This window comes from Entelurus aequoreus, linkage group LG01, assembly GCF_033978785.1.
Source record: "Entelurus aequoreus isolate RoL-2023_Sb linkage group LG01, RoL_Eaeq_v1.1, whole genome shotgun sequence".
Lineage (NCBI taxonomy): Eukaryota > Metazoa > Chordata > Actinopteri > Syngnathiformes > Syngnathidae > Entelurus > Entelurus aequoreus.
In genome coordinates, this window is record NC_084731.1 from 4002675 (window position 1) to 4018269 (window position 15595).

Sequence of the window (15595 nt, forward strand, 5' to 3'; positions counted from 1 at the left end):
GAAGTACTCACGAATGGTTAAATCCATCACCTGAGACGCCAAGCAGAAGACGGGATGCTCGTACATCTCTCTCTTTTTCCCTACAGAGAAAGAGGGAGGATACCGAGGCATGCGACAGGCCAGGGTCAGAAGGGTGGCCGTAGTGGTCAGTGGGGTTTGACCAAAGTTTTTAGGGCCACTTTGAAACCACATCTGCTTGTTAACGCATTGTCTGTTAGTACACGTTCACTCTTTAGGTCTACATATTTAAATTTACTATCATCTTTATAACGCCGTCTTTAAGAAATACAGGAAATAATGGGGATTGTTGTTGTGTACAAAAACTCTCAAGGGGGATTGTGATTATGTACAAATGTTCCCTTCTGTCCATCATATCCATTTGTCAGTGCCTCCAGGATTTGGTAGGCTATTTTTTTTGTGATTTTCAAGGCCTAAAATGCCTGAGTTTTCAGCAGCTTTGTCAGGAAGTTGTGGCAAAAGTTGCAATGGTTTGTTGTTTTTTTCACTAACTTTGAAACAACTTGTGATTTTATGAATTTGTTATCAATGTGTTAAGTGTTTCCTGTAACCTTGACATTGGAAAGTGCAGGATTTCAATAAAAATTGGAAAACAAATTCATGTTTTATACTACACCGACTTAAAATTAAACACTGGAAGGCAGTAAAAGCACATACTAAAAGCTCATTGCTGCTCAATTGCTGTACTGTTTTATTTAATCATAAGTAATATTATTACTAATTGACTATAACTTTTGTGTGAATGCCCCAAATGCTTTAGCCAAACTGAAATGCGGAAGGAATCTAAAATAATTGTCAAATGTTTCAATGAAGAGTAGGAATGGTTTAAATATTGAAGAATGCTCGTTTTATTGAGAGTGGAATTTTTAAGGAAAGGTGTAAACGGTTTAACTGTGAAATGGGCTGAATGTGGAAATGCTGTGATCATAGGACAAATTCGAATGTTGAAGATAGTAAACTGTACTGCAACATACTTAGAAGTTAGAAATAAAACATTTATGTTATAATAGTTGGCATTAAACTATGAGAATGGCTGCAACTTTGGCCAAGGAAGTATGCGTCCCAGAATGAACTTACAAAATTAACCCTCGTGGGTGAGTCCATGCTTTCGGGCGGTTGGGGATTTAAACCAGGTCCTCCTGCTTGAAAGCCAATCATGCACTGTCCTAAACAGATAGGATGTCAAACCAGTTTGCCGCTTTGGACAGGACCACCTTTTTGGCAAATTTCAAGTATAAATCAATGTTTTTTCTTTACAATAAAATGTATTTATTCATATGACTCATGGATGTAAACATTTTTTGCAAATATTTGTTTTTTAAGTCCCTTCCTCATATCAGTTGGGTGAAAGGCATGAGAATTAGCCTCTGAGCCAAACGACCTGGCTGTCAAAATAATAGCCAACTTTGAATGATAAAGGGAGCGATTTAGCCGTTGAAAGTGACATCTAATAACCTAGAATTCTTTGCTGCAACAGTACAATCTTTTCAGTTAATTTTGGGGATATATCAACATATTTTTTACAATAAAATATTTTAGGAATGGTTAGAATATTGAAGAATGCTGGTTGAAATGATAGTGGACTATAGAAGGAAGGATAGAAACAGTTGGTATGTGAAATGGTTGGAATATAGAATTACTTTGATGGTAGGAATAATTTCAATGTTGAAATCGCTTTAACGTTGAAGATCGGAAACCATACTGAAATGTACTATGACTATAGAAATGATAAATGTATGTTCTAATAGTTGGCATTAAACTATATGACTCAAAGAAGTAACATTATTTTTAAAAGATTTGTTCATTTGGTCCCTTTGGGATTTGAAGCCACATTACCTGGGTGAAAGGCAAATGTGTTATCCATTCGGCCAAACGTCCTAGCTGTCAAGGTGGTGTCCAACTTTTGTTTTGTTAAAGAGAAATATTCAACCGTTTAATTGATTGATTACCCAGACCCATATTATTTGCTGCAACATTATGTTTTCAGCAATATTTTAGGATATATTAACATATTTGTAATAATAAAATATGTTACCTGATTGCATGCAAGTAAACAGTTAGAGAAAAAAAGTTTAAACCAGGGAAGATAAAGAGGCCATAGTCTAAATTATATCCATCTTGAGCTTGAATCCATGTCACCCAATATGACATAATGCACCGTTACATATGTTGCTGCTAAATGTTTGCCTTTACAAAATTACTTCAATGTGAAGCTTCACACAAAGTATGTTACAAAATAAAAACAAAATATAAGTTATAATACGTAAATAAACTAACATTAACATACTGCAAATGAGCACTTAAAGGGACTATTGATTGAAATACAAAGGTGGCTGCCAATGTTTAATCTTAATGCAAAAGGTCAAAATGACCGCATTACCCAAAGTGCATTTCCGCAAATGTATGATTTTTTTTGCTAATTTCAGACTAAATAAATGTTTTTCTTTTTACTTCAACAAATGTATTTTACGATAGTGTTGAACATTTACTTGCATTCAATGTTATTTTCAGGGAGGAAAAACAAAGCAATCGTAACTAAAAATGGTGGGATGCGTACCAATTGTATTGTCCAATATTATGGAAAATCGTGAATACAGAAAAAACAAAACATTTTGGGGGTTAAAAAAATACCAAGTATTATTGTCCTAATCAAGACAAATGTTTTAATGGTGGAATGTTTTGAATTAGTTGAAAAATGTGGGCGGAGTAGTCAAAAGAAAACAAGTGCAAAAAAAACATGAAAATTATGATTATCTGTAAAACCTGCAATATTGTGTAACGTTTGTTGAATGACCCTGCATGTCCTGAAAGTGCTGAACGTTTTGACGCTTGAACGGCATCAATCGGATGAACGGTTTACAAATTAGAAGCGGACGAAAAACACTACGGAAGAATAATAATAAAAATATGTAATTTTGGTGCAAAATACTATAGCACGGTGGCCAGGGGTTAGTGCATGTGCCTCACAATACAAAGGTCCTGGGTTCGATCCCCGGGCTTGGGGTCTTTTTGTGTGGAGTTTGCATGTTCTCCCTGTGACTGCGTGGATTCCCTCCGAGTACTCCAGCTTCCTCCCACCTCCAAAGACATGCACCTGGGGATAGGTTGATTGGCAACACTAAATTGGCCCGAGGTTGTGAATGTGAGTGTGAATGTTGTCTGTCTGTGTGTGTTGGCCCTGCAATGAGGTGGCGACTTGTCCAGGGTGTAGCCCGCCTACTGCCCGATTGCAGCTGAGATAGGCTCCAGCACCCCCCGCGACCCCGAAAGGAAAATGGATGGATGGATGGAAAAATATAGTGTGAATGCCCTTCAAGGCTAAAGTTTATACTACAGACTTAATATTAAACAATAGAAGGCAGTAAAAGCACAAACTGAAGCTCATTGCTGCTCAATTACTGTTCTGTTTTAATGAATTATAACCAATAATAGTAATAACTATAATTACAAACAGAAACACCACTAAAGTTTCCTTATTGTTGGCTGTCTGCTTGGTCGTCCACAAGTTGCAGACATTCTCCGTGTATGTCTTACCCTTGAAAAGTGTTTGACCCTCTTAAACAGTCATTTATGTTCCAACATATTTTCCGCCGCACGTTACAAGCATTTGTGAACTTTTGAGAGCGAACTATAGCACTTATTTTTGTTGGTAAATGAGAGACGGTGAGAGATTATCATCACACATTAACATCTCTAGCATGCAAATGCTGCTTCTTTGCAAGGCCAGCATTGCAAATGAAAATATGTTCTTAATTGCCTTTACACTGGATAAAATAAATTTTAAAAATATATATAAATACATGTCAACCAGGAAGTAAATGTTTATAAACTACATTACCCAGAAGGCTTAATGCTGTAGATCAGTACAGGCAGTGGCGTGCAGTCACTAGAGGCACGGGAGGCGGGGCCTCACCTGCCATCATGGAAAGAAAAAAAATGTAAAAAGAAAAAAAAAAAAATTTAATTGTTATATGTATCCAGTGATTATACTAAAGTCATTTTCCATTTAACTTCACCAGTTTTAGATTATTTTTATTTTTATTTTCACATTAGCCGTTCAAATACTGAGAAGAGACACTGAGAAGAGACGGTGCGGTGATCAGCAGCCAGTTGAGGCACGTCACTGATTTGTGCCTCAACATGGATTGTGCACAATGACTCGGCTAACTGCTGAGCTGCTGTGCAGTGAGACTGTATTGCTATATGAATTATATCAGCTAACTAAACTATGGAATAGTTTAGTTAGCTGAGGTATATAATGTACAGTGTATTTTGTCAACAGCTGTATGTGTGTAACGTATTTCTTGTGCTGAGCATTCATAAAACTGCTGCAAAAGACGTACTGTCTGAGGCTCGCAGTAATCCGGTCTCCTGGTGGTAGAGGGCGGTAGTGATCCCAGAGATCATTCCTCGCCGCAGAAGAAAAAAAAAAAAAAAAAAAAAAAAGTTTGCAAGTCAATTAGTGCAGCGATTGTTTATTTCCTCTCGCCTGGACTTTTATTAAAAACATGGAAGATTACATATGTAAAATAAAACAGTTTTCTAAACTGGACTTTCAATCGAAGCAGGAGGTAATAATTAAAGGTAGACCAACGCCGGAGCTAAAAGGTTTGCTTTTGACTTCGGGACAGAAGACCCGTTCTTTTCAAACGGCGTGGTACACACGCAAAGGCTGGCTGTGTGGATGTCCAGCAAGAAAGGTAAGACCACAATGTTTTTTTTATTAAATGTGTTTTTTTGTGTGCTACAGTTGTGTAAAGAATGCTGGTATGAGCTTTTAAACATAACCCGTTAACTGCTGCCAATCACATGGTGAATAAGATACTATTTAGGGTTCATATGTTTGTAAATCTGACTGTGATGATGCAGTGCCTCACCAGACATTAACCTCAACGCACGCCACTGGGTACAGGATGTATGTCAAAGCTATGCGGGAGGAGGACACTTGTGCAGATGAATCAATAAAGAGTTGATAACTGTTGTAGGTCCTGCTTGGTCTACACAAGAGACAAACATACTGTAAGTTTTGATCAGACAGTTGGCATGCATGTTTGAGCGCTGCTACAAGAAAAATTTGATTGGTGTCAATGTGGCTGATTGGCCTTAATGGCCATGTAAATTGTGGGGATTGGACTAAATTGCGAGGCTGCATATAATTCACTGGGATTGCTTCAATTGGCCCAAATTTCCACGACATCGCAAATTCTTGGAGAGACTGAGCATCGTAAAGGTCAAAAGTTTAGTTAGAGAAACAAACTGGGAGTAAAGAAAACAAACTGTCAAAGTGTTGTCGGTATGAGTCCACAGGACTGTAATACTTCACAGGATGGTTGCTTGGTGATGGTTAGGCCGTCTGATTTGGATTAACCATTGGTTCCACCAAGCAGGGTTCGATCTGAAAGGTTTGCATGCATAGCACTAAGAGGGGATTTACTCTTCTGAGATAATAACAATTAACACAAGTTTGTTTCGCAAAGTTTTTTTCTTCAAGCAGGTGGTATTTTCTTTACAGACATCATCTTAACCATTTCTCATGCTTTTACGAGGCTTTGATTTCTTTAAATACAAATAGTCTGCAGTTTGGAATACATGCTGATATGTTTAGGACATCATCATATGCAGGAAGTAACCTTCAATCGAAAACACAAAACGACACCAAAGGAAAATTAGGAAAAGTTTAGTCTTGTTCAGAGCACTCAAGGGTCTGATCTACTAAAGGTTTGTGTGTACTAAAACCCGTTAAAATTTGATAGCGCACACAAAGCTGATCTCCTAAGCCCAAGCAGTGAGGATTCCGTTTGGTGAATAAACAAAATAACGAGCACAATCCATGTTTGTCTTCGTTTGTATGCGCTATGTATGCTGATTATCAAAACACAATACTGGGGGAGGAGATGCAATTCTATATAATCCAGCAATGTGATTTTTCAAACCTGTTTGCATTACGGTTTTTGTATTGTATTGTATTATAAGTATTATGGCACAGTTAAGAATAAACTGCTGAGGTCACTTTGGCTAGAAGGAAGCAATTGGTCCAGGGACAGACGACGGATACGACAAAGTACATGTCAACATATTTGGACGGTCAGACATAAATATATTAGACATGTCTTCTACGGATGGCTCAACACAACTTTTTCACTTCTCATAACAACGATATTGGAGTTTTGAAGATTGACCGATATCAATATTTATGAGTAATTTGACAATGACTTTTGAGTATGTGCTTTTACTGCATTCTAGTGTCTACTTTAAGTCTGTGTGGTATAAAACTAGTAAGATATCAATACAGTGTTTTAAAATTTCCGTTCAAACCTGTGCTTTTTTAGGTTAAGGTTACAAGGAACACTTAACAAAAGCATAAAATCACAAGTTGATCCAAGGTTAATGAAAATAGATAATCCACAAAACATTGCAATTTTGGCCACAACGTCACAAAAAACTGCTGCGAATTCAAGCTATATAGGCAGCACCAATTACAAAATAAGCCGGAGAAATCTTAGAAAAAACTGAGAAAAGGTGGTGCAGATTTAAGTTGTGTGTTGCATGTTTCACAACATAAGAGAACACCACAGGTTGGAGTATGATACCCTGGTTATGCAGTAAATGAGTGTCTCCATGGTGACAGCCGGTAGTAAATCCTTGTTTAAATATGGCGGTCTGCACCACATTTGTACTTCTTATCAATTGTACACGGAGTCTTAGTAGATCACCCGCAACACGGCCACTAATAGTACACACTAGGGTTGTCCCGATACCAATGTAATTGGTATGGGTACCAGTACCGACATTTATTTCGATACTTTGATACTTTTCAAAATTAAAGGGACTACAAAAAATGGTGTTATTGGCTTTATTTTAACAACAAACATATGTTTCCCTTTGGAATTGAAGAACAATTTTGGCCTTAAATAAAATAGTGAACATACTAAACAACTTGTCTTTTAGTAGTAAGCAAACAAAAGCTCCTAATTTGGCTGCTGACATATGCAGTAACAGTGTGTCATTTCTCATTCTATTTTGTCAAAAAGTATGAGTGACAAGCGGTAGAAAATGGATTATTAATCTACTTGTTCATTTACTGTTAATATCTGCTTACTTTCTCTTTCAACATGTTCCATCTACACTTCTGTTAAAATGTAATAATCACTTATTCTTCTGTTGTTTGGATGCTTTACGTTAGTTTTGGATGATACCACAAATTTGGGTATCGATCCGATACCAAGTAGTTACAGGGTCATACATTGGTCATAATTAAAGTTCTCCTGTTTCCAGGGATGCATTTCCTGAGTTTATAAACATAATATACATTTAAAAAAAAGGACAAAAAATTTTGTGGTGATAACAAATATCGATGTAATCATTGTATTATCAACTAGATACGCTCTTGTACGTGGTATCATTTCAGTGGATGTCAGGTGTAGATCCACCCAGGGGATTTTTTTTTACATACAGGAGCTATAGCGTGTTGTTAGCGGTGAGCTATTGTATCCTCCTACGGTGTGTAGAGAAGAATGTTTAGCTAGGCTTCATCCGGCACTGATGAAACTTACTTTATTTGTCGCCATGGAGGCGAGGATTAGTGATTTAGAAGTAGCTAAAACAATGCCGACTGTAGATGGATGTTAGCCGCTAGCTGACTAGCCATGTTTTAAAGATTCCTGAGGGCGTTTCAGTGTTATAGCTTCACCTTTATCGTTAGTTTTTACGCCAAAATGCGTCCATTCTCCCATTTCTGTCTACACACCGTGTCTGTTTGTAAGTACTCCCTGCGTGTGCGCTGCCAAACATGCTCCTCTGCTCGTAAAACCAGCAATGTCACGACGTGACGACGGCGCAGTCATGCCGTAAAAAAAAAAAAGGTAACCGGTATTTTTCAGAAGCAGTATAGTACAGTTTATGATACATTAGTACCACGGTACTTTATTAGTACCGGTATACCGTACAACCCTAGTACACACACATATACTTTGCATACACTATTTATTAGTACTTGTTATTCTTAACAGATCAGACCCTTACAGTATAATAAGGAGTCCAATTATATTTACTGCTACTCTTATTTATAAGAGTGTTCTTGTTAAACGGAATGATGTGATGTTAATGACATGTTTATGATGTCTACTAAAGAAAACAGCAGGGAGTCTCATAATTATTTGTTTCTTGGCCTTCCTGCTTGGACACAGCAGCAGGTGCAGAGAAAGGACCAACAGACAAGGAGAAGAAAATTGTGAGTATGGAAGTCACCGGAGAACAAGCCAAAGGAAAGGGAGCATCTATTCAGCTGCAAGACCAGTAAGAGATAGAGCCAGCGTAACTCAGCTGAAATAGAAGTTAAGGCAAAGTGGAAGCCAGCAAAGAGATTACAGGATAATTGAATGCATTTTTACTTTCTTTACCAAAGCAACAACGTACAGTATGATTCCTTGTGATCTACTGTACATTTTGATTCTCTCAAATCACTGTCATCCAGTATTTGTAGGAGTAACTCACCTTCTAGTTTGGCGTACTCTGACAGGCGCTGGTAATTGACCAAAGCTGCTTGGTCCAGACACTTACGGATCACAGCTTTCACTTCTTCTTGTGGGACCGGAGTGACAACATCTTTCATCAGAACCTTTCAGGAAGGAAGGAAGGACTTATTGTCTTTGACACTAAATAACCACAATGCACTGAAGTGAAGTGAAGTGAAGTGAATTACATTTATATAGCGCTTTTTCTCAAGTGACTCAAAGCGCTTTACATTGTGAAACCCAATATCTAAGTTACATTTAAACCAGTGTGGGTGGCACTGGGAGCAGGTGGGTAAAGTGTCTTGCCCAAGGACACAACGGCAGTGACTAGGATGGCGGAAGCGGGGATCGAACCTGCAACCCTCAAGTTGCTGGCACGGCCGCTCTACCAACCGAGCTATACCGTCCCACCTGAAGGCCTGATCTACTAAAGGTTTGTGTGTACTAAAATATGTGCACACTTGATCGCACGCAAGGCTGATCTACTAAACTTTTGCACTGAGGATTGCAGCTCTTAAAAGAGCAGAATTTGTGTATGCAGTATATATGCTGATTGTCATCAATCATATAGCGCTCGCAATGTGATTTATCAAACCTGAAATGATCTTGCCTTTATATTTTACACGTTTTAGTACGTTCAAACCGGCACAGGTCAATACAAATGACTGCGCCACAGTCAGAAGGAGGCGATCAGTGCAATATGACAAGATGATGAGGAAGGGATAATCCGCGCTCAAGACAGCAATTTTTTATAAAAATAATAAACATATCGTCTTTGAGCTAATGAATGACTAAAGGCACAAAATGATGGTATCTGCTGGCTGCTAGGGGATGTATTAATAATGTGCAGTTGTCCCTCGCCATATCGCGCTTTGAAGTTGGCAACTTCATTTTAGCATGGATTTTCTTTCTAAATTTATAGGATATTTTAGGTATTTTTGGCCAAAATTAAGCATTTTCAAGCATTAAAAATGGCTGAATGAACTAGAAATATTAATACAACACTAGTATTGGCCACGAGACCAATCAGAGCGCACTGTTCAGTGTCGTAGCCACTGATTGGTTTAGCCTCAGGCAGCATTACTATATTGGATTAAAGGCCTACTGAAACCCACTACTACCGACCACGCAGTCTGATAGTTTATATATCAATGATGAAATCTTAACATTGCAACACATGCCAATACGGCCGGGTTAACTTATAAAGTGCAATTTTAAATTTCCCGCGAAACTTCCGTTTGAAAACGTCTATGTATGATGACGTATGCGCGTGACGTCAATCGTTGAAACGGAAGTATTCGGACACCATTGAATCCAATACAAAAAGCTCTGTTTTCATCGAAAAATTCCACAGTATTCTGGACATCTGTGTTGGTGAATCTTTTGCAATTTGTTTAATGAACAATGAAGACTGCAAAGAAGAAAGCTGTAGGTGGGATCGGTGTATTAGCGGCTGGCTGCAGCAACACGACCAGGAGGACTTTGACTTGGATAGCAGACGCGCTATCCGACGCTAGCCGCCGACCGCATCGATGATCGGGTGAAGTCCTTCGTCGCTCCGTCGATCGCTGGAACGCAGGTGAGCACGGGTGTTGATGAGCAGATGAGGGCTGGCTGGCGTAGGTGGATAGCTAATGTTTTTAGCATAGCTCTGTGAGGTCCCGTAGCTAAGTTAGCTTCAATGGCGTCGTTAGCAACACCATTGTTAAGCTTCGCCAGGCTGGAAAGCATTAACCGTGTAGTTACATGTCCATGGTTTAATAGTATTGTTGATTTTCTGTCTATCCTTCCAGTCAGGGGTTTATTTCTTTTGTTTCTATCTGCAGTTAAGGCCGATGCTATCACGTTAGCTCCATAGCTAAAGTGCTTCGCCGATGTATTGTCGTGGAGATAAAAGTCACTGTGAATGTCCATTTCGCGTTCTCGACTCTCATTTTCAAGAGGATATAGTATCCGAGGTGGTTTAAAATACAAATCCGTGATCCACAATAGAAAAAGGAGAAAGTGTGGAATCCAATGAACCCTTGTACCTAAGTTACGGTCAGAGCGAAAAAAGATACGTCATGCACTGCACTCTAGTCCTTCACTCTCATGTTCCTCATCCACAAATCTTTCATCCTGGCTCAAATTAATGGGGTAATTGTCGCTTTCTCGGTCCGAATCGCTCTTGCTGCTGGTGTAAACAATGGGGAAATGTGAGGGGCCTTTCAACCTGCGACGTCACGCTACTTCCGGTACAGGCAAGGCCTTTTTATCAGCGACCAAAAGTTGCGAACTTTATCGTCGATGTTCTCTACTAAATCTTTTCAGCAAAAATATGGCAATATCGCGAAATGATCAAGTATGACACATAGAATGGATCTGCTATCCCCGTTTAAATAAAAAAAATTCATTTCAGTAGGCCTTTAATGTTAATGTTATGCAGCGGTACAGTTATAACCTGTGGTGGAGAGTGTGAAGGGGCGCAAAATTGTTTCTCCTTCCATGGGGGGGCGTAACAGAAATATTTGAGAAGCACTGGATTAAAGGAATGTGAAGGTGACAAAGTGGGTGTTATTTCATGTCTAGAGGGCTTTTATGAATTTAAACACTGTTATGTACTTTTGTATAAATAGTTTTTTTTATAATCCAGCTATATAATATTTGATTCATAATTAACTAATCAATTATTGATTAATCTACTTCGCAGGAATGCATTTCTCGCGGTCAGGCCTGGAGCCAATTAACAGCGATAAACGAGAGTGTATTGAATCTGTTATATGAAAAAAACTTCTTGGAATATGCATTTTCTGGCGACGAGATGATTCCAACGCACCACCACAGTTATTGCCAGTGTTGTGAAAAAAATACCGGTTGTACGGTCCCAAGAGCGCACCTTCGGAGACACAAAAAGGTTCTGTTGTTTACATTGCACTTTTATAGTGCAGAAAATATGCCACAGATTATAGCGGTGGGCTGCATGTTTCACAACATAACACAATTTGGAGCATGATACCATTGATGTGTAGGGTTTCTCCATGGTGACAGCCGGTAGTACATACAAAATATTTTGTAACTAATAATAATAACAATTATATGGTTAATATTATTTGTACACGCAGTCTTAGTAGATCACCCACAACACGCCTACTACTAATGTTATATCTTACAAACACTATTTAGCACTTGTTGTTTAGAATCTTAGTGGATCAGGCCTAACTATACTTGTATTCATTAATTTCTATCATCATATTGTTAATCCCAGTTCTGGACAGACTAGGATTAGGTGGATGTAAATCAAATGAAATATTATTGGACTCGCCATTGGTGTGTTCACTCACTCTTTCAAGCAGGGATAGAGTCGCCTTCAGTGCACCCTCCGGGCGTCCAAATGGAAAACAGTACCTTTTGGACAAAAAGTTACACACCATATTTAGCTTTCTCATGATTGCCAGACTAATAAATAAAAAATAAATACCTGAAATGTGTAATCTGGTTTTCCAGAAGCACTCGAAGTCTTTCCTTGATCTCGTTAAAGCGATCCTTCTCCTCAGTTGTTACAGTACCGATACCATCAGGCCTAAAACATACCAGCAGAGTTTCAAGAGCGACATGAAACATCATCCCACCTGGCAATAGTCATATTCAGGGTGTCTGCAGGTTTTAAATCAAATTTAAGACTTTAAAAGACTTCTTTAAGACCATAATGAATATAATTTAAGACCAGTTCATATCCATACGGACAAAACAGTACAAAGGCATAAAGGAACATTAAAGGACCAGAAGTATATTAATTAATTTGCGCTCTTTCACATTGGAAAACAAAAAGGTTAAACTAACTAAATACACCTGAAGCCTCTCTATTGTAAAATAATTGTAAAAATATATATATATTATATATATATATTAGCAAAGATCATAACAGCCATTTTTCAGATTTGCCATAGAACTGTTTTCTTACAAAAGTTGCAGTGTGCTTCATGTCAAGGGTTTTCATGCAGCAATAACCTCAACCTCAGTAATGGTAAAAGAAAGCACAACAATATATTGTCTGTGAAAGGGACTGTTAGCATATCTGCTAAAGCTAAATGGTTTACTTTTGCAGTGTTTTTGCGGCTATCAGAAATGAGCAAACAGATACAAACATCTACAGTACTTATACGGTATCTGCTTGAAGTTGTGAAAAACACAAAAGTGCAGACAGAGTGAATGTCTAAAAAGAAAGAAGTCGATTATGGCTTGCAAGCCCCAAACAGAATTTGGATCAGAATAGTGTGGATGACATTCAAATTGTCTCAGCTCGTTTTGTATCTGGTGTGTATGAATACATTTTTACCGTTTTTTGTGTGTGACTTTCTTAAAAACATATTGCTAATAAACAAAGACAACTTTTTATTTAAGCATGTCATTTGCTTTCCTCGCCCAACCATAAACTGAGTGTAAACGCTAAACAGACAACATTTATAACTTTTAATGTCAGCTGCTGTATAAACTTGGAGAAAAGATTAGGCAGGAGAAGCTGACCTGAAATGATTGGAATAAAAAATAGAAATAATGTAAGATAATTATGTTTTTTATAGTTTTAGTCCATTGAGTACACTCCTACCACAGATAAATTATTGTGTGCTTACTATAAGTAATAGTATGATTTAATTAGTAAACATCTAATATTGGCGCCACTTTACCCACGTAGCACTGATGATTTTTTCATTGTCATTCCATTCACTTTCACCACAATGTTTACAAACGCTTCCCTCCTCATTGGCTCCACATCCAGGTACTAAAGACTTTATACGTTTCCATCCACCGGCTTCAAGCATGCATTGAATTGTTCGTTCTGAAGCCACAAATCGTTCAACTTGGACTTAACATTATTATAAGTTAAAGTTAAAGTTAAAGTACCAATGATAGTCACACACACAGTAGGTGTGGCGAAATTATTCTCTGCATTTGACCCATCACCCTTGATCACCCTCTGGGAGGTGAGGGGAGCAGTGAGCAGCAGCGGTGGCTGCGCCCGGGAATCATTTTTGGTGATTTAACCCCCAATTCCAACCCTTGATGCTGAGTGCCAAGCAGGGAGGTAATGGGTCCCATTTTTATAGTCTTTGGTATGACTCGGCCGGGGTTTGAACTCACAACTTACCGATCTCAGGGCGGATATGCAAGTAATTTGGCTTTTCTGTGGGCTTTCATTAAGTTTTCTCCGCTGCTATGCTAAGCTGTAACAACATACCGCTGCGCGCGCACAGCACACTGGCTGATGGTGCAAGATAAATTCGGACCGGGCAGCACAAGTAGCCTACTTTGATTCAGTTTTGTAATTACGTTATAGTATCCTCAAAAATCTAAACATTTAAAAGCAAGACTGAAGTTTATGCGTGTTTTAAAAAAAAGTAACATTAATAGATTTGTAAGACCTTTCAAAATCATGTTTAAGACCTTTTATGAGATTTTAGAAGAATTTTAGACAATTGAAGGCCTTAAATATAAATTGTTGGATTTAAGACTTTTTAAGTCCCCGCGAATACCCTGCGTACTGTAGTTCCATCAATTTAAAAAATAAAAAAAAACATTTGACCTTTTTTTGACATTCCTCAAAACAACATTGATTTGGATTTTTTTTTAAGTGACAGCACCTTTATCTTTAAATGTCTATGCTGCCAAAAACATTCATACTATTGTACTCATTGTCTTATTAGTATCATTTCTAATTTATTGTTATTTAAATATTATTATTACAACTATTATTATTATTATAATAGTAGTTCTACTATTAATATTGTATTATTGTTATTACTGAAATTTACTACTATCATTATTGATACTACTCTTATTATTAATTCTACTATTATGATCACCAATGTTATTATTATTATGATTACTAATGTGCCTATTGTTATCATTATTATTACTATAATCACTATTACTGTTATCACTATGATTTAGGGCTATATAAATAAACTTTGATTGATTGATTGATTGATTATTAATACAATTAGTATTATCACTGCTATTATTACTATTAGTATTATGATTATTATTTTTATTACTGTACTGATTAATAATACTGTCAGTATTACGACCATTATTATTACTATTAATTATCAATAATATAGTATTACTATTATCATTATGACTACTATTGGGATTATCAGTATTATTGATATCAATATTAGTACAAGTATAATACTATATTAGTATTATATTATAGTACGATTAGTATTATTATCACTGCTATTATTATTACTATCGGTATTATGATTATTATTTTTATCACTGTACTGATTAATAATAATATTCTCAGTATTACTACCATTATTATTACCATTAATTATCAATAATATATTATTACTCTTATCATTATCACTACTATTACAATTAGCAGTATTATTGATATCGATTTTAGTACTAGTATAATACCATACCAGTATTATATTATAGTACTATTATTATGTTTATTATTACTCTTATTTTAGTTATTATTACTATTATTTTACTAGTATCATTATTATTAATTACTTTTATTTGTATTACTACTGGTATTATAACTATTATTATTATATTATCATTATTACTAGTATGCACTATTATATTTTTTATTATTTTATATGATTGAAACAAAGCAGTCCATTAGTGAACAATTATGGCGTCAATGTATATCATTATAGAAGTACTAATTGTGTGTATTGTTCATGAAAACGTTCCAATTCATTTTGCTATTAGTGAGTATTTTGACAGGTGAAATAATATTTCAATACACATAAAGCAGGTGTGCATGTGCCAGTAAGTGTTTATCCTTTCTGACATGGTGGGCTCTGGCTGGAATGTGAGCAGAGTGCATGTGACAGAAGAGGCGCTGGACGGGTGGCTGTGACACGATGATGAGACGCAGGACAAATGACACACCCTCTATCCATCACCCCGTGTGCACCCCCACCACTTTTTGACATGTCCTCTCGCTGGACTACAGTGCGTGTGTGCGTGCGTGTGTGTTTAAGGCGGTGTTGGTGAAACACATCAAACAATGTTTCATGAGTACTGGCGTCTGATATCAAAGGTACCAGCATGGTCAGCATCAGCCA

At 37.2% G+C, this 15595-nt stretch overlaps 1 protein-coding gene across 4 annotated transcripts in view; it reads right to left on the minus strand.

Moving 5' to 3' along the window:
* The window catches only part of LOC133647083 (calcium-dependent secretion activator 1), a 316166-nt gene that overhangs the window by 135750 nt on the left and 164821 nt on the right, over positions 1–15595 (minus strand). For 3 of the 4 annotated variants that reach the window (XM_062043190.1, XM_062043182.1, XM_062043172.1), the window contains 4 exons: positions 11989–12090; positions 11852–11915; positions 8512–8635; positions 12–80 (listed from right to left, as the gene is read on the minus strand). In XM_062043190.1, coding sequence (XP_061899174.1) covers positions 12–80; positions 8512–8635; positions 11852–11915; positions 11989–12090 — 359 coding nt within the window. The remainder of the gene's footprint in view (positions 1–11; positions 81–8511; positions 8636–11851; positions 11916–11988; positions 12091–15595) is intronic. The other variant, XM_062043199.1, reaches the window with a different exon arrangement.